The 21,436-nt window shown below is 52.8% G+C and overlaps 1 protein-coding gene across 4 annotated transcripts; it reads left to right on the top strand.

Annotated features, from left to right (window-relative positions):
- The first annotated feature begins 2,403 nt into the window (after nt 1-2,403).
- On the top strand, nt 2,404-12,830 carry IFFO1 (intermediate filament family orphan 1). 4 transcript variants are annotated; one of them, XM_053970350.1, is made up of 9 exons: nt 2,404-3,116; nt 8,027-8,087; nt 8,169-8,264; nt 8,492-8,632; nt 9,571-9,731; nt 10,211-10,331; nt 11,035-11,127; nt 11,317-11,447; nt 12,065-12,830. In XM_053970350.1, the coding sequence occupies exons 1-9, from the start codon at nt 2,428-2,430 to the stop codon at nt 12,165-12,167; spliced, it is 1,596 nt and encodes a 531-aa protein (XP_053826325.1). In that variant the 5' UTR covers nt 2,404-2,427; the 3' UTR covers nt 12,168-12,830. The 4 variants fall into 4 exon arrangements, with proteins under 4 accessions (XP_053826325.1, XP_053826324.1, XP_053826323.1 ...); XM_053970349.1 differs by having other exon boundaries at nt 9,547-9,731; nt 10,211-10,319; nt 11,038-11,127; XM_053970348.1 differs by having other exon boundaries at nt 9,547-9,731; nt 10,211-10,319.
- Nucleotides 12,831-21,436: the final 8,606 nt, after the last annotated feature.

Raw genomic sequence — 21,436 nt, 5'->3', positions numbered from 1 at the left:
AAAGAAAAAAGGAGAAATTAAAGAAAAAAGGAGAGTCCACACTGCCTCCTGTCCAGGAGGCAGCAGGAGTGTTGGTGGGAAGAGGTGCCGGAGGTCTGTAGCCCAGTTCCTGCTGTAAGCAGGGCTGTCCTGGCACTAGGTCACATCACTGGATTTGCACAGCTGAGCCCCAAGAACCACCACAGACAGAGATCCCACCACCTGCTCCAGTGCTGTGCTGGCCTGCTGGTAAAAAAAAGCTTTTCCTGATGGATGGCAATGCCTTCCTCCACTGGCATTTCATTAATCAGCTCCACTGGCTGGGTTTCCCCAGCCGGACAGGAGCAGGCCAAGCAGAGCTTGAGAAAGCACTTGCTGCACACTTTGTGGCATTGCTCTTGCCTGTGCTCCTCGCTGGCTACACGCAGCAGCAGATGCCCCCGCTCTGACCTTGCTCGCCCAGGTGCAAGGGTGTGGAGGGGTGAAACAGGAGTGTGTGAGGGGGAAGGATGCTGGCAGAAAGCACGGGCTGCCAGGCACGCAGGCAGGCTGGCAGCGTGGGGGGCGGGTGACAGGACGTGGCAGAAGGAAGGAGGGAGTCAGTGGTGGCTGAAGGTCACATGCTGGGAGGTTTCAGAGCTGGAACTGTCACTGCTGCTTCAAAACAAGCTTCTTGACTGGGATCCCTCTTGTCCATCTGTCCTTCTCTTTTCCCCGGGTGTTTATTTGGTAGCATTGCTGCCTGGCACGTTGCTCCCTACTAGCTGCAGTTGCAGCACTGGCTTTTGGAGCATGGAGATCTCTTCTGCATGTGCATGAAGAAAGCCTTCCTGCTCTCCTCTCCCTGGACAAAAGCACTGCTTGCCACTGCTCAGCCTCCCTAGTCAGAGGCAGAGCAAAGGAACATCTGCCTGAGAAGAGGAGAAGCATTAAAAAGGAGGTGACAGAGAGGAAAGCTCACTTCTTCCCCAACCTAAGCCCATCTCAGAGGGAGTGAAATCCAGTTGAGTTCCAGTGGACATGGGTGTGCCAGGGAGGATGCAGATGGTTACTGGTGGGAGAGGAAGTATTATAAATGCTGTGGGGAGCCTTGAGTCATGGGCAGGACAGGGGAGATAGGCAGGCCACAGGATATAACTGATGCTGGACACAGCAAGGCAGGAGAGGGAAACAAATTTGATTTGGACTGCTCCCAGGTCAGGATGGCAGAAGAGTAATGGAGGGATGGAGGAGACCTGTAACCTTGGAGGAGAAGCAGCAGGGAACATGCAATAGGCAGACTCAGTCAAGACTCACAAAGCTGGCCATCCTCAGTGGAGCCAGGAAGCTCCTGGCAGTGTGGATTGAGCCATGCATTGGATCCCAAGGGAAGGGCTGTAGCACACTGCCCCACTGGAGCATGCCCAGCTCCTTCCACAGAGCTCAGTGTAGTGTGGTGCTGGGCATCTCTTTGAATTCCAGCCCACTGCTCGCTCACCCCTTGCTGGTGGCTCATCTGAGACATCAGAGACCACTTTGCGCAAGTGCCACACTCGGCTCAGCTCCTCAAGTCCTGGGGGAACGGGCCAGGAGCACACAGACAGCAAGGGAACACAGGCGTCCACATCCATAAAATATTTAAGTAGTGATCGATTTGTGCGCGGTCTCCTCCCACCGGATAATGGGGTGAGGGGTGACGCCAGCGCTTTCTGCAAAATTCACCTGGGGTCGGGGGTAAGAGGGAATGACCTAAAGTAGGCTGAAATAAGGGACATGAAACAAGACCTGAGGCTGCTTTGTGAACAAGGAAGGAGGAAGCCAGTTGCAAGCCAAGCATGATATCTGAGAGGCTGCCTGCACACAGCCTCCTCCTCTGCCCGCTGGCTCGCCATTGTCCAGCGGCAGCTCCCCGTAGGCGGGCTGCTGGCACAGCAGGGGCAGGGCTGTCTTGGGGGGCTCGAGAGATGATAACGAGAGGGTTTGGGGTGCAGAGAAGTTATGCCCTCTTTAAGGGGGGCAGCTCTGGGAAAGCACTAAATTCTATGCCAAAAAAAGGAATAAAATATTAAAAAGGAGGCAGAAGCACACTGTGTTGCGGCTGGGCTAGTTACGGAAATCAGAAACAGGCGGGGCTTCAGCTAGCGGTGCCGGAGAGGGACTTCCCTCCCGGGGAATCCTGCTGGACCGGGCCGCGTCCCTTCGCCCCGGGGCGCCCCGAAACCCTCCGGGGAGACCGAGCCGCCCCTCGGCGCGGGGAGAGACGGGGGCCGGCAGAGAAAAGGGAGGTTCTGCCGTGCTCCCTCTTCTGCTCGCTCCGCCCGGGGCCGGCGGCGGGGAGCGGGCGGGAGCGGGGGCGGCTCTCGGCGCCCGCCGCCGCATCCCCGCCGCAGCGGAAGCCGCGCCCCCGCCGCCGGGGCCGGCCGGGCGCATCCCCCCGCCCGGCGCTCCCCGCCCCGTCCCGCCGCCGCCATGAACCCGCTCTTCGGCCCCAACCTCTTCCTCCTGCCGCAGGAGCAGCAGGGGCTGGCGGGCCCCGAGCTGCCGCCGCCGCCCGCCGCCGAGCCCCTGGCCGGGGAGCCGCCCGCCGGCCCCTTCCCCGCGCCGCCCGCCGCCATGGCCCTCCGCAACGACCTGGGCTCCAACATCAGCGTCCTCAAGACGCTGAACCTGCGGTTCCGCTGCTTCCTGGCCAAGGTCCACGAGCTCGAGCGGCGCAACCGGCAGCTGGAGAAGCAGCTGCAGCAGGCGCTGGAGGAGGGGGCGGGCGGCCGCGGCCGCGGACCCCCGCGCCGGGACCAGGCGGTGCAGACCGGCTTCGTGGGTCCCATCCGCACCCTGGGGCTCGGGCTGGGGCCGGGACTGGGGCTGGGGCTGGGCTCGGCCCGGGCGCTGGGGTCCCCCGGCTCCCGCCCCGGTGGTCCCGGCCAGCCCTCCGCCTTCTCCGCCGGCTCCCGCTTCATGCCCGGCACCATCTGGTCCTTCTCGCAAGCCCGGCGGCTCGGCCCGGGGCCCGAGACCACCCTGGTGCAGGGACCGGGCGTCTCCTGGGTCCACCCCGACGGGGTGGGTGTGCAGATCGACACCATCACCCCCGAGATCCGAGCCCTCTACAACGTGCTGGCCAAGGTGAAGAGGGAGCGCGACGAGTACAAGCGTAGGTGAGAAGGGGCGGCGGGAGCGAGGGGCACCAGCGGCATTCCCCGGGGGACCGAAACTATCGCCTGCAGGGCTCTGTCCGGTGGGCGATGGGAGGGGGAAGCAGGGAGGGAAGGCGACAGTCCTGGCCAGACTTCTCGGGAACACAGGCAGCGTGAGGAAAACTGTGGACTCCTGAAAGCATTTGTTTGTGCCTGGTTCTCCTCCCTTGCCGCCTGGTGTGCGAACCCTCCCGGGATGTTCGTTGAGCCTTTTTCCATCTTACCAATCTGGCATGAGGAACTAGAAATGCTTTTCCAGGCAGGGAAGGAATAACTCCAGGAGCTGTGTTTTAAAACCAAGGGGATCTGGAAATGCTCAGTAGGAAATGCTGAAAGTAGGTGAGGAAGGTGGACATGCAGCAGTGAGCGGGTTTGGATAGGAGAAGGCTGCTGGGAGAGAAAGAGTTCTCTGGATGTGTCAGAAGGTGTTGAGAAGCCCCTCAGCAGGGTGGCTGGCCTCTCCTAGGCCCTTTTCCTCGCCAGTGCTCTCCAGCTGGCCCCTCAGCAGCAGAGAGCTGAGGCAGGACACCCCACTCCTCGGGGGCTTTCCTCCCGACCCAAAATAGCTGTGGCTTGGCATGTGCCTTGGAGAAGGGTGAAGCAGAATGCAAAGCTAATCTCTTGGCCGGTTATTCTTTCCAGTGCAGGGTGGCCGCCGCTCTCGCCTCTTGCCAGCGCCTCTAGCCTCTTGTGTCAGGCCAGTTTCCGAGGCTGCCCCGGGATCCACACGTAGGATGAGATCAGGCTGGGCTGGCGTCGCGGGGCCAGAGCTTGGGGCCGGGCGAGAGCGTCACTGGCGACTGACACCACCCGAGCGAGTGCTTTGGGGTTTTTTCAGAAGTCCCGTTATGACTTCACCTCTTGTCACTGCAGGCAAAAGGTCTGGTACAACTGCTTTGGATGCAGTTAGATAGTTTGTGATTCCACACCCAATTCCCCACGGGGGCTGTGCCACCCACCGGTTCTGCACGGCCACGGGCTCCAGTGCCAAGATCGAGGCTGGGGTCCAAGATGACACCTTATGCTTTTGGCTTTTTAAGGCTTAGGCTGAGCAAACTTGCCTGCCAGATGCTCTGGAGGCACTGAGCAAGGCAGATGGAAAGTTAGAGTTGGCATCTCTTCTTTCCCACCAACTGCTGCATGTACCTAAGGCCTTTTATTATTAAGCCTCCTTCTCTAGAGGGGAGCAGCACTCCTTGCACTGCATTTTCACATCCGAAAGTGGTGAGTTGGATCCAGTTTTTTGGCCAGGAAAGCTTGAGCCTCAAAGTGGGTCAGCCAAAGAGGACCAAGTTGGGTTTGTTGGTGCTGCTGAAACTTTGGAACAATGGAGAGCTTTTCAGGGTTGTCCTGCTCTGGCAAGTGAGCTTCAGGGAAGGCTGCAGAGGCATTGACAGAGGGACTGCTGAGGGTGAGATGGTGGGGCACCACAAGCTGCTATGAGCCAACGTTATTGGTGGGGATCTATTTTTGGAGTGTGTTACCAGGAGCTGGGGGAAAGCAGACCCCACCCCCAGACCCTATCCAGCACTGGGAACTTTCTGACGGGTACAGCCAGGTCCCAAACAGGGGAATGGGACAGAAGGATTCAATTTGCACACTCTTCTCCATGCTGGGGGCTGACACCAACATCCCTTGGGAGCTGAGAGTTCCCTGCCACGGTGGGCTGTGATCTGCCATGGGGACAAGTGCAGCTGGTGTCATGCCTTTGCCACCTGCCTGGAGACAGATGTAAGAGGCCATATTAACACAGGACTTCCCAGTTCTCTTACCCATGGCTTGGGTGCTGGAGCTTGTGCTTTTATCAGGACAGCGTTGCTGCTGTGCGCCCCACAGCACTTGGAGCAGTGCAGCAGGAACTTCTCTCTGGATACACAGGGCCTGAAATTCAAGCCAGGGATCCAGGAAGGCTCTGGGGGCTGTAGGGAAGGATGAGAATAATTGCAGCAGCAGGAGAGAGGCTCACAGGAGCTGCGCTTGGGAGGAGGTGGCCTGGATAGGGGCAAAGGGTGCCTGTGAATATCACACAGACCTGCTAAGTGCTAGGGATCTAGGAGTCTCATCAGGTTTGTGCTGTCTGCTACACCTAGTACTTGTATTCACAAGTAGTTCTTATCCTGGATGTTGCCAGGACACACTGGAGGTGTGGAGTGAGTAGTGCTACAACACAGTGTGTTAGAGTCACAGAATGGTTTGGGTTGGAGAAGACCTTTAGGGGTTATGCAATCCTGTCTCCCTGCTGTGAGGCTTCACTAGGTCAGGTTGCTCAAAGTGCTGACCTTGAACATTTCCAGTGATAGGCCATCCACAACTTCTCTGGGCAACCTGCTCCAGTGTCTCACCACCATCATAAAAAATTGTTCCTTATGTCTAATCTAAACCTGCCTTCTTTCAGTTTAAAACCTTCACCTCTTATCACTGCAGGCAAAAGGTCTGGTACAAAGTCTCTCCATCATTCTTATAAGTCCTCTTGTGTATTAAAATGCTTCAAGAAGTCTTTTGTTGTTGTAATTGCCTTCTGAGGAGCTGTGCCAAGCTGCAGGGCCATCCCCACTGAGGTGAGCTCCAGCATAGTTCAGATGTGGCAAGAGGGGGGATAAGTGGAGCCTTAGGCCCCCGAGCAGCCCCAAGCCCTGGTGTGCACTGACCCTACAGGATGGGGTAAGTGCCTGTTGCAGTGAGCAGGAATTTTAAAGATGGGGGAATTGTTGATTTTTCTAAGTGAACTTGTTGAAGGGACACACCTGGCAGGGACAGCACTGCACCTTTCCACATCCCTGGCTTTGGGACAGCTGTCCCCTAGCTGGCAAGGAGATGGTCAGGTCTGCGTGCAGCCGGGACCCTCCTGCCCTCGCTGTCTGCCTTTAGGCAGATTGTTGCTTTGCAGCAGTGCAGGAAGGACCTCCCCTCTCCCCCTGGTGCACCACTGGCCCTGGGGTTGTGTGGGGCAGCCTTGCTTCCAGCTGGCAGCGACCTGGCGGCGGGCGCAGTGCTGCAGGCAGGTTATTATTAGGAGTGGTGCATTGCAGGAGGGAGCAGGGGAGAAGGAGCCAGGCAGGAGATGAGGGAGAGAGGTTTCTAGTGGATGGGTGCATGGATTTGTCCCTGGTGGGGTGAATCGCTCTTTTCTCCTGCCTTTTAAGCCGGTGTGTATGTGACCTGCTCTCGTCTTCCACAGCATTGGTGTGAAATTAACTCTTAGCAGGATTTGCAGCTATGTTTTATGCCCCCAGTGAGTCTGGGCTATATAGAGACCCAGAGGGAGGCGGGGACCAAAAAAGAGGCAGCGCCACACCAAGAAAGATGCTGAAATTTTTTTATTATGGTGGAAGGCATTTTTGTCCCTGGGGAGGGAGGCTTTGTTTGAGCAGTTCCCATATAAGGGCAATTCTACCTTTTAACTTTCTCCTTTCTTTTCCCTTCATCTCTCTTTCCCCAAAGGGATGGGAACACTCTTTGATTCCCCTTCTGAAGCTGTGGTATGGGTCCAACACCAACACGAGCAGTGCACACTTTTGTCCTTGTTTGAGTAAGGAGCAGCATTGCTAGCTTTAAGAGCTTAGAAATTCACAAGCCAGGGCTCTCCCACGTCGTCAGATTGTCCAGATACCCCGAGATAACAAATGTGAGGGCTTTTCATATGCTTTCTGGCCTCCTAGACCTTAGGATTTATTGTTCAAACTTGGTGTGGGTAAGTGAGAGGAGAGATTTTTCACATCCTTGTGCAGAGTCGCAGTGTCTGTGTTGGTGCTTGCAGGCATTAAATAGAAACCAGACCTCACAGAACCAGGAAGAGCCCAGCTCTGGTTGCTATCCCAGAGTGATCTCGCTTTCTCAGAAAAATCTGGCTCTCCCAAAAGAGCCAGGAGCTGGGTAAGAATGCAGCAGCCTTGCCCCATGCTGCACCGCAGCACATGCCAACCCCCTTGCTCTATGGGATCGTCATTTAGCCAAGAGCTGTAGGACTTGATGGCCTCCCAACAGACCGTGGGCTGGGCCAACACTGCAGTGAGACCCAAGAGGTTGATCTCATGCAGTGAAATATAATATAATAATTGCTAGGGGAGGTGTCTTTGCACAGCAAGGCTGGGTGCCTTGCAGCTCCTCTTTTTGCAAAGCTGCAGAGCCCAATACCCACCGGACAGCCTGCATAAAGTGGCACAATCCATCCTGCTTCCTTGTGGGATGACACAGTGTTCTTTAATCCAACCTGTTACAGAGCAGTAGAGCCAAGGGGTCTTGTGCCCCTGCCCAGGCAGCGAGGCCTGGCCCAGGGCAGCCCTCTGCACCTGGACAGGCAGAAGAGCAGCCCTTCATGCACATCGTGGTCACTCACACCGTGAGGTGGTTTGGTGTCAAGATCAGGGTTTGTGCTTCTGGACAGCCTGAACTGCAACACCGCAGACACACAAACGTGGTCACAAAAATTATGCAGATGGGGGCAACTCTGCAATACATCTGCACACCTGTTGTTGAGGGTTGGAGCTGCTGTGACCCAGGGCTGTGGGGCTCATCTGGGGCAGATGGAGAGGCCGGTGGGCTGTGACAGGCCGTGGGCCAGCCCCGCTGCGGCAGGGCGTGCGGCCCAGCTGCCGCGCAGAGCCTGCGGTCGGTGTCCCCAGCTCCCCCCATTGCAGGGCGGACGGCTGTGGTGGGGCAGCGTTTGTGGCCAGGGGGGCAGATGGGCTTGGCAGCTGCCATCCCTGAAAACAAGAGGCCATGCATTCCTGGGCACGTTCTCCTTCCTGCCCCAGTGCTGTCATCCCCCCCTTCTCGGATAGCTTTGGGGTGAGCAGCTGCCGCTCCGTCCTCTCCCTTTGGCAGCCAGCGAGGCGAGGCCGATGGGATCTGACCAGCGTTTGTCTCCCTAGATGGGAAGAGGAGTACACGGTGCGTGTCCAGCTTCAGGACCGGGTGACTGAGCTGCAGGAGGTGAGCCTTGCTGTTCCCCCTTTTGTACACCCCAGCTGCCCCACACTGGTGCTGATTTGCGCATCCCTCTCCCTGGCGCAGGAAGCCCAGGAGGCCGAAGCTTGCCAGGAGGAGCTGGCCATGAAGGTGGAGCAGCTCAAGGCAGAGCTTGTTGTCTTCAAGGGACTGATGAGCAATGTGAGTCTCTAATCCCTCTCCAACCCCACAGCAGTGTCCTACCCACGTGGCATGCCTGTGTAGAAAAGGAGTTCCTTGGTGGGGCCCATCCAGCAACTGGGAGGGTTGGTCTGGGGCGCAGTGAGCAAAGCAGGGATGTGGGAGCGGTCGAACGTGGGGGCATCGAATGCCATCTGTCTTGTGTAACATTCCTCCTCTGTTCCCTTCCTGTGGTGCCGTGGGTTCAGAACATCACGGAGCTGGACACCAAGATCCAGGAGAAGGCCATGAAGGTGGACATGGACATCTGCCGTCGCATCGACATCACTGCCAAGCTGTGTGATGTGGCACAGCAGCGGAACTGCGAGGACATGATCAAGATGTTTCAGGTGAGAAGCACCTGCTGCTGCTCCAGACTCAGCCACCAGCTCTGGGGAGGAGAGATCCCAAAGGAGGTAGAAGAGACAACACCAGCCCCCTGCCAGGGGAGATGCTTGGTCACCCTTGCCCTTGCTCCTTGCTTTCTGTCTCTCTTGGGAGGACCAGGCAAAAGGGCACAGAGTGGAGGTAGAAAGCTTCAGATGTTGCTTTGGACATCAAGAGTCCCCTCAACCTCTTGCTGACCTGTTGTGTTGGGCCCGGGGACCCCACAGTGCTAGGGGAACAGCTGCAGGAGGGAGACAAGTTGCTTGAGTGTCTGTCTCTAACTCCATCTCTCTCCTTTCCCTTCCCCTCTCCGTCATCTTCTCTCTGTCTCTCTTCTCTGTCTCTGTCTCTTTTCTCTTTCTGGATGTTGCTGCCTTTCTGTCTCGCTCTTTGTCCCTACAGAAGCAACTGGTTAGTTCCATTCAGTTGAGAAATTTTAAAAATTTTAAACTTTCTTTAAAAAAGGTCGGCCTATAAATATTGACATATTTCACCTTTTTCAGACTGTCTCTTTTTTCCTGTTTCTGTCACTGTGTTTCCCTGTCTCTGGACTGGGGTGGTGGGTGATTTGAGTTTTTCTACAGTAAAACCACATTGTTTTTTTTCTCATCAAATTCATAGATTCCATCTTTAGTTGCTTAGTTTTAATTTTAGAAAATGCTAAAACCATGTTTTATCCATTGCATCCATCTTTAACCTGATCATAATGAGCCCATCTCTCTCTCTCTCTCTCTCTCTCTCTCTCTCTCTCTCTTCTTCCTTCCTTTCTTTCTGTCTTTCTCTCTCTCCCTGCCTTTCTGTCCCTCCACCATTCCTTTCCCCTCCATCTCCTCTCAACTACCTGCTCCTGACCTCGGACCCGGCCTCGTTTCTGTAGTCTCTGCACTTGTCTCCCGTTAAGGTCCCAGCCTCAGTGGGGCGGAAGCGGGAGCGCAAGCAGGTCAGCGACGAGGACACCTCGCTGTCAGAGAGCGATGCCTCCCGGAAACCTGATGAGGAGGAGGAGGACGAGACCACGGCCATGAGTATCAATGAGGAAATGCAGAGAATGCTAAACCAGCTGTGAGTGCGGCTGCTGTACACCTCTGCCCATGGTGTCAAGCCAGGCTCCAGCACCAGACTCCCTGCTGGTCCTGGGATGGGGAGGGCGAGGGTGGTCTGTGGCTTCCCTTCCCAGGTGAGGGTGAGATGAGAGATGCTGCTGTGGAGAGTGGTCACCCTGTGCTCTGTGGCACAGTGGGAATGACCCCATGGGTGACCTGAGCCCACCTATGCCGAGAGTGGGAGCTGGTCCAGCTCCCCTCCTCTTGCCCTCCTTCCTGTCTTTTGGGAACTGCACCTGGATTTGCTGGGGCTCCTGACCATAAAGCCAGCCCCTTCCCCATCAGCTGTTGGGTTTGGGCACACCTGAGTTCACCCTAACCAGGCTCCCAAGAGCTGCAGCCCTGCCCGTGAGTGGGTGCAAGGCTTTGGCACCGACACAGCCCCCTTCCTGCTGTGCTCTCCTGCTGGGTGCTGACGTGCTGTTTCCTTGTGCCCAGGAGGGAATATGACTTTGAGGATGACTGTGACAGCCTCACGTGGGAGGAGACAGAAGAAACACTGCTCCTCTGGGAGGACTTCTCCGGATATGCCATTGCAGCCGCAGAGGTGCAAGGGGAGGTAACGGTGGTGTCAGGGCCCTGAGGTCTTGTTGGGTTGGGACGCTCGATCCTGCCTGAGCCTGGGAAGATGCTGTCTCAAAGACCAGATTTCAGCCCCTTTCCCTTTGCAGGCTGGTACAAGATGCTTTCCTGCCTTTTCTGCATGAATACATTACAGCATCCCTGTCGAGGTCTCCTTTTTAGAGACAGGCCAGGGACCTGTAGCCTGAGGGGTGTGCTGAGGGCAGGGTGCACACAAGTGGGGAGAGCCACAGCCCATCCAGAACAGAACACTTCCTCTGGCTGGACTGGTTTCTGGTGATCCTTGCTCATGTTCTCCAGCCCACCTACCCACTGTGCAGCAAAACTGCCTGAAGGGGGACCTTGTTTTCTGGCCAAAGCCCTTGTCATCCCAAATCTTTGGCTCTTGGCAGTCCCCTGGGGATGTGTCATGCTCAGGAATGGTCTATGCTCTCCAAATCTTCAGTGCAATGCTGAACTTGTTCAGGCTGATGTGGTCACTGCCCAGTGTGGCGAGTCCTGAGTCTCTCAAGTCCATGTTGACAGGACTGACTCCTGTCTTACTTGTACTACACTGTATATATTTCTTCCCCTTTTCCCAGTGCTGCCAGTTCTTTCTCTGATTTGTATCTCTCTTGCCTTTGGTTCCTCATGTTGGACGCTTCCCTGCCTCTAAACCTGCTGTCTGCTCTCCTCAACAGCAGGATGACAGCCTGGAGAAGGTGATCAAGGACACAGAGTCGCTGTTCAAGAGCCGTGAGAAGGAGTACCAGGAAACCATCGACCAAATAGAGGTGGGAGAAGGAAGAAATGGGGGAGCCATGGCACAGAAGGGTGTGATATGGGGGAGTGAGTCCCTGGGGGAGGGAGACACAATGCTGGAGCAGTCACTGGTAACGGGGGTGACAGCCCTTGGTCTGGCCATGCCCACTGCCCTGCACCACATGCCCTGGGATCATCTTTGCACTGTTTCCCTTGAGCAGCTGGAACTGGCTACAGCCAAAAATGACATGAACCGGCACCTCCACGAGTACATGGAAATGTGCAGCATGAAGCGGGGTTTGGATGTGCAGATGGAGACTTGCCGGCGGCTCATCACCCAGTCTGGAGACAGGTGAGCTTCAGCAGGAGAGCCAGGACACCCATGTCCTGGGTCTGAAGCCAGGGTGGTGGTGAGAGGGAGCTGAAGGACATGGTAGAACTCCTGCCCTGCCCTCATGTGAAGGGAGGGCAGTTCCCAGAGGCTGTTGAACTCCTGGCTGGCCTCCACACAGGTAATGGTGCTGCCTCTGCAGAAGGTCAATTTTGACCTTTTTGACACACAGGAGTCACTTTTGACACATGAAGGCAGAGCTCCTCCTCCGAGAGAGAGGAGCTGCCATTGTGCAGGGACATCGTGTAAGTCCCCAAAGGCCTTTGGAGCCAGAGTGGCTCCAGACTGGGGACCCCTGTGGTGACTTCCACAGACCCCTAGCCTTACATACCTTGTCAAGGTTCTGCTCTGGCCAGGCCCCTCCAGCATCTCCCCCAGCTCTGCTGCATGCTCTGGAATGGAATGGTATCCTCTGGAACACCCCCCAGCACCCAGGGATTCCTGCAGACACACACATGCCCAAAGGGGCACTTCAGCTTCTCTCCTTCTTGCTCTGGTGACCCCTGCCCACACCAAACTGGGTCCTTTCCCTCCCCCTGGGTGATGCTATGACTGCTGTCCTTTACTGTTCTCTGCAGAAAGTCTCCTGCCTTCACCCCGACCTCCAACAGCGAGTCAGCCCCGAATGAGGAGAGTGAGGAATCTGACCGTGATCCCCCCAGCGATGCTTCCATCAGATAATGAGGGGAGGCCCGGCTCCCTCGGACCCCCTTCCTTGCACGGGGTTGCCTGAGTCACACCTGGGAGAGACTGTCAGGGACGTGGAACTGCTGGTAAACGTCTGTCGCCCAGGCTCACTCCCGTTTTGGGGTGCTTGGCAGATCCCACACACCCCTTCACCGGATACCTTGCAAATGGGAATAGCTAGATAGACCTGAGGGCCCTTGCCCGGGCTGCTCTGCCTTCAGCCCCTTCTCTATTCCCTTTCCCTGCTTTGGTTAAACCGTGGTTTGGGCAGGGAGGCTCCAAACCTGCCATGGTGGCGTTCTGCAGGACCTGTTCCCAGGCGCCCCCAGACTCTCCTTTGGCCTCCATCCTGGTACACTTGACCTGCCCCTGCCCTCCCTGCGCTACAGAGCCGAACGAGAGCTGTACCTCCCTGCAAACTGGACCTGACACTGGTGCCAACTGGACTGAGCCCGGGGCTCTCCCTGTCCTCGCTGCTGGCCGGGCACCTGACTGGTCCCCACACCGTGCCGGGCACCCCGAGCCCTCCCACGCCTTCTCCAGGGCAGGGGCTGAGTCCCGCTCACTGTGCACTTTGCTTTGCCGCCCGTCGGCGATGCGCTCACGTCTGTGTTATGGGGGCGAGGTCATTAAATGGGACAATTTCCTTTTCTACAGCTTCGCTGGGTGTGGGCTCTCCCTGTGCTGCCGCGGGCGACGCGTGGCTTGAGGCAGGGCTGTCATCCATCAGACCCCAAGCCCACATCAGTGGGTCTTCCCCATGGGAGTCCCATCCCTTGGGCATGCCAGGTGGGACTGGCAGATGGGACAGTGGTGAGATCCCTGTGCTTAGAGCCACTGGCCCTCAACAGGCATTGGTGCTGCATGGGCTGCCTTGTTTTTAACCTGGAGCATCATCAATGCAGAGGCTGAAGGATTGAAAATGGAACTGATCCTGGCTTGTGAACCTCTTCGTGTTTCCTGGCCTCTTCTGCCACAGCAGGGCATCCCAGAGCACCTTCTTGCCTGCCCTCAGTCCCATATCCCACCTCAGTGTAACTGCAGTGGGGGATCCCCTGTCCCACCATCTCCTGTGGCATTTTCCTGGCTGGCTGCAGCACCTGCTCCTCTGGTGATGGTGATGGGAGGCTGGGGCCTGGCAGGGTGTCAGGAGGGAGTGAGCAGCCTCCAGAGAGGCAGTGTGATCACTGAGAAGTGGACACAGCCTGCACAGCCAAGGCAGGTGAAGCTCTGGAGAAAAAATGCTTCCCACTAAAGGTACTGAAGGGAAGAGAAAGTACATGGCAGTAGAGTTTTTGGATCATCGCTAAGATTAGGTATGGAAGATAAAATGGGGGCTAAGGGATGCACAAGAGTAGATGTGTAGATGTGGCCTGGGTGGCTGATGCTGCTGGGTGCTTGAGGTGGGAGCGCTGTGGCATCCATGCACTGCACCACAGTGTCCGTATTTGGGCAGGGTGAGGTGCTCTGCCCGTGCCTGCACAATGTGTTAAGGCATGTATTGGCATTTCAGCAGGGACTGAGCTGGTTAGAGCAGGCAGGGAGGCGAGTCCCTGCAAACGGCAGAAGAATTGAGCAGGAAACAGGAAATCAGGGCGCAGGTGGAGCACTGCTGGTGCTGGGGAATGGCAGTTCCTCAGTCTGTGGTCTGCTGCAGCTCCTGACTGCTGTCTTCACTCCTTGCAGGAAGTTGGGAAAGTGTTTCATGGGAGCAGCAGGGTGCTGGGAAGCAGTGGAAGCCCTGGCTGCCTGTGGGTGTGTGGGTAGATGGGAGGTGCGTGCCCCAGTGCCTGCCATGGCCCTCACCTCTGTGCCACCTTGTTCAACTGTTTCCATTTCTTTCCCTCTTCCCTCTTTATTTTTCTACCTAAAAGAACTAAAGCCAGTGGAAATATTTTACTATTTCAGTTTTCTACTTTCAAGTGATGATGTCTCACACACACAGTAGATCAGGAGTCACTTCCTATCCTGTCTGGAGCCTCTTCAGTTTCATGCAAATCCCCTTTCCTGTAGGCATCTTTGCACTGTTTTCAATCCTTTCTCTCCTGTGGAGAGTTCTGTGAGTGGCTGACAACTTCTGCCTTCCCCCGTGCATAATCCAGACATGCATACCTTTGCCTTGGTACTGCTTAAGGAACGCACAAGACGGCAGAGTACACACCCTGAGAGATTTCAGGAATGAAGCACAGAAGGACTGACATCTCTGCCTTGAGCAGTCATTGCCCAGAGGAGCAGCAGGTGCTAGACACCCGTGTCCCAGGACACGTGGTGACCCTGGTCCCACACTGCCTGCCCATTTGCAGTGAAACTGAAAATCTCTGCCACCCATGTGTGCAAGATGCTGTTCCCTGGTGAATTGTATCACCAGCAAGAGGCTCTATTCCCCCACCAGTCTGACAGCCTCCAAGATCTCTCCGGCAGGATATGGGGCATGGATCCTTTGCCTCAGCAATTCCTCAGTGTGGGAAGTGCAGCCCAAGGCCCCCGGTGTTAGCTGGGCCACCTACCTGTCCAGCAGTGGTGACTCCACATCTTTGATGCTGAAATGAGATATGGTCTCTCCATCTCTTGAGTTCTTCTCTGTGGACTCCTTTTCATTCTTTGGGGAGTGTGGAGCCTGCTTTTCTCCACCATGCACCCTGCTGGGAACTGTGATGTCTAGGAACTACGCAGTGCTGTGTTGCTTCTTGAGTCCCTAATGTCACCTCTTTTCCAGGACACCTCTTGGCAGTGCCTGCTCAGGAAGCAATATCAAGTCCTGTCTAGCTCACTGTTGGTGCATTAATGTGAATGTTTTATGCCCAAGAACAGTCTGAGCACAGACTGAATGGGGTTCCATGGCAGGATGCATCTGGGCAGTCCCTCTGCCAGCATTCAGCTCAGGACTGTGGCTGCCGAGTGCTGACCTCTTCAACATTTGTCCAAGACCATCCTTTTAGGATCATATCTCTGGACTTGCAAGAAGGTATTCCCACTGAATATTTAGGCAGACTGGTTCATCAGCTTCTTACCCCTCAGGAAAGTTGGAAGGAAGATTCTCCCTTGGGCAGGGAGAATTGGGTTAGAGATCACCTAGGGAAATGGGATATCCACAAATCCATGGCCCTTGTAGGGAAGCATCCACAATGCTGAGGAGCTGGTGAACACCATAGTGGTCATCTTTGAAAGATCTGACATCAGAAGAGGGGCCTGAGGCCTGGAAGAAAGCAAATGTCACCCCATTCTTCAAAGAGGCCAAGAAGGAGGACCCAGGAAACCAGTCAGCCAGTCAGCCTCACCTCAATGCCAGCAAGGTGATGGAGCACCTCATTCTGGAGGTTATCTCTAAGCCTGTGGAAGAAGGTGAGCAGGAGACTTGGCTTGAATTCACTAAAGGCAAATTATGCTTGACCAACATGATTGCCTTCTACCATGAGACAACTACCTGGATGAGGATGGATGAGGGCAGAGCAGGGGATATTGTCTGCCTCGACTTCAGCAAGACTTTCAATACTGTCTCTCACAAGATCCTCATAGACAAACTTAGGAAGTGTGGACTGGATGAGTGGACAGTAAGGTGGATTGAGAACTGGCTGAACAGCTGATCCCAGAGGGTCATAATCAGTGGCACAGGATCTAGCTGAAGGCCTGTTACATGTGGTGTCCCACAGGGTTCAGTACCACGCCCATCCTTGTTTAACTTACTCATCAATGACTTGAATGAAGGGTAGATGCTGTCTCACCCTGTTCATTGATGACACCAAGCCGGGAGGAGTGGCCAATACCCCAGAGTGTTGTGCAGCCCTTCAGAGGGACAGGTTGGAGGGATGCGCAGAGAGGAATCTTCTGAAATTCAGCAAAGGCAAATGCAGGTTCCTATGTGTGTGGAAAAATAACCCATGTCCCAGCACAGGCTGGGGGCTGACCTGCTGGGAAGCAGCTCTTCAGAGAAGGACCTGGGGATGTGGGCAAGAAGCTTTCCATGAGCCAGCAGTGTGTCTTGGGGGCAAAGAAGCCAGTGGTGTCCTGGGATGCATTAGGAAGAGCATTGCCAGCAGGACGAGGGAGGTGAGACTCCACTCAGCCCTGGTGAGGCAAATCTGCAGTGCTGTGTCCAGTTCTGGGCTCCTCCATCCACAAGAAACGTGGATCTCCTGGAGCAGGTCTAACAAAGGGCAATGAAGATCATTAGGTGAGGAGGTGCCTCATGAGGAAAGGCTGAGGGAGCTGGGCCTGTTTAGCCTTGAAAAGAGATGTCTGAGAGGGGACCTCATCAATGTCTATAAGTATCTGCAGGCTGGGTGTCAGAGGAAGGAGCCAGGTGGTGGTGCCAAGAAGACATGAGACAATGGGCAGAAACTGGAACACAGGAGGTTCTGCCTGAACAAAGGAAGAACTTCTTTACTGTGCACGTGTCTGAGCACTGGAGCAGATTACCCAGAGGGGTTGTAGAGTCTCCCTCACTGCAGATATTCCAGAACCGTCTAGAGGCAATCCTGTCCCATATGGTCTGTGATGACCCTGCTTGAGGAGAGGGGTTGAGACCATATTAGTCTAGTGGTGTAGTCCCTTCCAACCCTACCCATTCTGGGATTCGGACCAGGCCCACTGAACTGCTTGATGAATACTAGCAGATGTTCCCACAGAGAGGGTGGGGAGCATCACTTTCCTTGCACCTGACCACATGATGGGTGGGATGGTGCTTTACTTGCTTCAGAGGATTCAGGAAACCTAACCACTAAGTAGCCTACATCTTTTTCCTTGTGCTAAGTGAACCTGCACCCTCCCTTCACTCATTCCTGGATCCCATCTCTTTTAGATCGTATCACTGGAAGAGTCTGACTTGTCTGTCAAGTCAGTCAAGGTCCTGTATTTTCCACCCAGCACTCTTCTGCTGGAGGCACTTTGTCACTCATCCCGCATGACTTGCGGTGGTGTGAGTTAGCTTTCCCCATATCAGGATTCCTTGGATGGACCTAAATGCAATGCTGACAGCCTTCACCAGAACACCTTTGGATTCCAGCTAACCTGTGTTATTATTTTATTTATCATGTTTCTTAGTCAAGAGTTAAGAGAGGACAAAGCTGCATAGAAAGTCGTTCTTGTTTCTCCGTTTGATCTGGAAGCTTGACTTTCCTAACCCTTTTACCTTTGGCCATACTCTTTATATGTTTATTGTTGCTATGTCTCAGGTACCTGTGACATAGGGTGCCCCCAGAACTCAGAGGTGATGACCAAGTAGGTCAAGTACTCTGGCTGCAGGGAAGAAACCTCCTTTCAAGAGGAGAAGTTGGAATTAATGCAGAATGGTGAAGGTACTGTCTCATTGGAAATGCACGTGGATGATGCATGGACAGGCTCCTGAAAACATCTGGCAAGCCACCGCACATGGTGATTAATGCTAGGAGTGATGGTAAAGCCATCATGATCAAGCTGGACAAATGTCACAACATGATGGAAAGAGGCAGCATTTCCAGCTTTGAGAGCAGACTGCATCTGGGCTAAGTGCAAGAAGAAACAGAAATCATCAGGGTAGGAAGAAATGTAGTTAACTGATATTTTTAAGGGTCACAGCCATATGGTACAACTGCTAGATCAGTCTAACCTGTTGGATAAAGGAATAGGCAAGAGCCATTGTGAATTTGCTTTACAAGTGATGTTAAAAGTCATATTCACTCTAGAACTGATAGCCAAACATGCTCTGACGCACAATTTCATCAAGGCATTCAAGGGTCTTCTATAAATACTCCTGAATCCCCCCAAAAAACATGTTGATTTATTTTGTAAGTACCTCCCTGCTTTGCTTGACAAGGAAAATTGTGTTGTCAGTCGGAGACTTTGGCTTGGGATACCAAAGAATATGGTGTGCCAGGAGGAGTTTCTCATCAATTTACAAGTGATGGAATGCCCAAGTAAGGCAATGATTTTAGATGTCCTTATGACAGATGAAGATTGGTTTCAGATTGATGGTTGCCTAAGGACAAGGGATCAACCTTGATCAAGAGTAATAAACTGAGACATCAGCCAGAACAAAATGCCACAGCTGAGAACTGGGTGTTGTTCTGTAACTTTCCTTAGAGTGAAATGAGTGAACTTGCAGCTCGTGGAAAGAGTGGTATTTTTCCAGTTTTTCAAAAGGCTGTGATTTAGTAACATAAGATAACTTTCAGTGAGTGAACTTCCTTGAGTAAGTGGCCATGTGACAAAAGTACTTGGAAATAAGAATAAATAATAGAAATAATAATAAAGCTTGACCTACATTAACAAAAAATAATCCTTGTAACAACTACAGCAACTGTGGTTAGGAGAAAAGGAATAGAGGGACAACAGAATAATTCAGCTGTCTGAAAAGAGGTCTTGAGCTGCTCATATCACCTCAGAGAAAAATAACAATACTTGAATGTTTAAGGAACTAACATGCTGTTCTAGTTATAGTTAAAGAAAAAACAATCATAACAGTAATATTTTCTTTTTATTGGCTGAAATTGGGAAAATAATCAAAGCAAGGCAAAAAAAAAGAGAAGTACTCACCAGATAAGTCTGCTCTGTGTATGGAAAATGCAGAATGTGCTCAGAAGGGAATGATGAAGCACTTTCCAGGCAGTTAGCAATAAGGAGGATCCTTGACAGGATCTCCAGCTGAGTACTGTTGCAGTTCCAGGCATGGATGACCTGGAGCACACTCATATCTGGGTGCATGGGGTGCTGTAGGGAGGAACAAGCCCCCACACAAAACCTGAGGGTGCCTGGGGAGTTGGAGTGAGCAATGCTGAAAGTAAAGCACGGCGCTGTCGCTGCCTTCCTGCAAACGGTGTTTTGCAAAGCGCAGTAACCACGCTGAGAAAAAAGCACTGGCTGCTGAAATCCATGGTTTGCCGAGGTCAGTTTTTAAAAGCATCAGGGAAAACATTTAAAGAAAAGCCTGGGTGGATGGGCAAGCAAATGACGTCAGTGCTTAGTCTGACAGGGCATGGACAAAAGCCAATGAGAAACCAGTGGTGGGGGGAGGAGGCAAGAAATCATGAAGGAATGGAAAAAATCTGCAGTTTAAGTAATATTTATAGAAGGACAGGGAATTGACAGACAAAACTGGTACCATTTTTGATACGTAGAAATTATACAGACTCTCAAAAGGGCTAAATATCTCAGCCAAAAGTGCCAAGAGGCATTACAGAATATTTCTGAATAGGGTGAAAAGAGAGGTTCTGTTGCCAGACATATATAGCCATGCATAGATACATCCAAGAGCAATAAATAGTGACTGACCTTGTCTGGGAGAACAGCAGGGTTGGAAAGACCTAGGGAGCAGGGCTCATGTGCAAGTTGTCAGCCAGACACTGAAGATGTCTTTAAACATCTTTCATCCACATGTGACATTGGTGTCCTTTGTTCTGCTTTGCATCAGAAATTGGAATAGATGGATCAAAGACTCCTAACCATGATTCCAGACTGAAAAAAAATGTTTTGAAAGTGAAAAGTTTAGTTACTTTGCTCCTAAAAAGAAAGACAAGTGAGCATTTTTGCACAGTGCCTGAAGTCACTTCATGATGTTGGTCTAGATGGCAGTTTAATCAGGCTGCTAAAGGCATACGAGGATTCTGAGGAGATTGGGGAGCTGGAGGCCATGTGAGATTTGGTACTTGGTATCCAGCACCTAAACCAGTATCCAACTTGGCAACTAAAAAATGGAGATTGCAGGAATTACAAACCACCTTTTTTATTTTCCCCTTCTATCACAGGACTCGGACCAAGGTCAACAGAAGTTGCTCACTTGTTTGTTGGAGGTTTGGGCAATGTCAAAAGAGGGCTTTGGGGCCTGCATGTTGTATTTCTCATTTAGCAACCTTGAATTTCATCCAGCATTTTAATAACCCAGTCACTTGGTCACAAGATCCTTCTTCACCTTTCCACAGGCTCATTCAGGGCCGAATGTTTTGGGTCATTTTGCATAATCAACAACACCTTGGCATCCCATGCTCCATTTTTTTCTGAAAGTGTTTATTGGTGAGGCAGATGGCCTCAGATGCTGGCCACTCACATGCCTCAGCTGCAACCAGTCTTGCTGCAAGTTTTCAACCTGGAGAGAGTGGTCTTCCCTCTCCTCAGGCAGTTCTGTGAAATATTTTGCCAGCCTGTTTTTCCAAAATTCCACTGCTTTTCATCCTGGGGGGGTTGAGGTGAGTGGTGAATTACTTGCAGCACAGTTACCTACCTGTTCATCCATTTCATGCTGGAGACCACCTGAATCTCCCATGGGGTTTTGCTGCCCTTCATGTCACAGACATGTTCTCAAGTCCTGATGCTTCAGTTTTCAGTGGTGCCTTCATCTCATTGCTCCTGAGTAAAATCTCCTGTCTGGCAACACCTCAAAGCTCCTCTGACAGCAAAACATCAAGTTTACTTTTCATTCATGGACTTAAGCTTCCCTAATCACTCCCACGCCATCTTACGGCTTTTTGGCAGCTTTCTTATCTCCAAGATGCATTTGAAAGAGGTTTTCAGCCTTCCTTTTCTATTTGCCACATAGTCTCCTTTTTTTTTTTTTCCCTTTACCTTACTAATGCTCATTTACTAGTATTTATGGGTTTTTCTTTTGTTTTCATTCGACTACAGCTTCTGCTTTTTGACAGCTGCCTTTTCAAATCTTACACTGTGAAGTAGAACCCAGCACTGCTGTTCCTTCTAGGGAACACTTAATTAACTCCCTCAAGAAGATGATATTTCTGTAGTAAGGTAATATATGGAGGTAAGTCAGCTGTCCTAGAATAAGAGATTACATTCAGCTCAGAAGAGTAAGTAACAAATTACTTGTTTTTGCAGCATGTACACATTGTGATTGCCCAAAGGTAGGCAGCTTGGTTTTGATGAAATGTGAGCACTGCTGGAGCCTGCAGGGGTATTTGCATACCCTAAGTAATGAACCTGCATTTTGTGAATGGCATCAGTTATGAAGGAGGTTGAAACACCAACCTTTAAGATGTTTGTCTTTTGTAACTATGTCATAAGTCTTTCAGAGACCTGTATCTCCTCTTCCTTGCCCTGGTCTTGCCAATTGCTTTGCTTAAACATTGATTTACTTCAGAAGTAGATACAGGATGTTTTAATTGTTTTTCACTGTGCTTACAAGGTTACCATTTTGTTATGTTTTGGAGTGACTTTTCAAGTGAACTTAATTATTTTCCACATCTGCTCAAGCTGGTTTTCACTACGTGGCATCTTCCTTAATGCTGAAGTTTCATGCTGACATCTCAACATGAAGGTGGTCTGAGGACCTTTCTTGGGGA

This window comes from Vidua macroura, chromosome 2, assembly GCF_024509145.1.
Source record: "Vidua macroura isolate BioBank_ID:100142 chromosome 2, ASM2450914v1, whole genome shotgun sequence".
Classification (NCBI taxonomy): Eukaryota; Metazoa; Chordata; class Aves; order Passeriformes; family Viduidae; genus Vidua; species Vidua macroura.
Note: the sequence above shows the minus strand (reverse complement) of the source record. Positions and strands in the feature narration are given on the sequence as shown.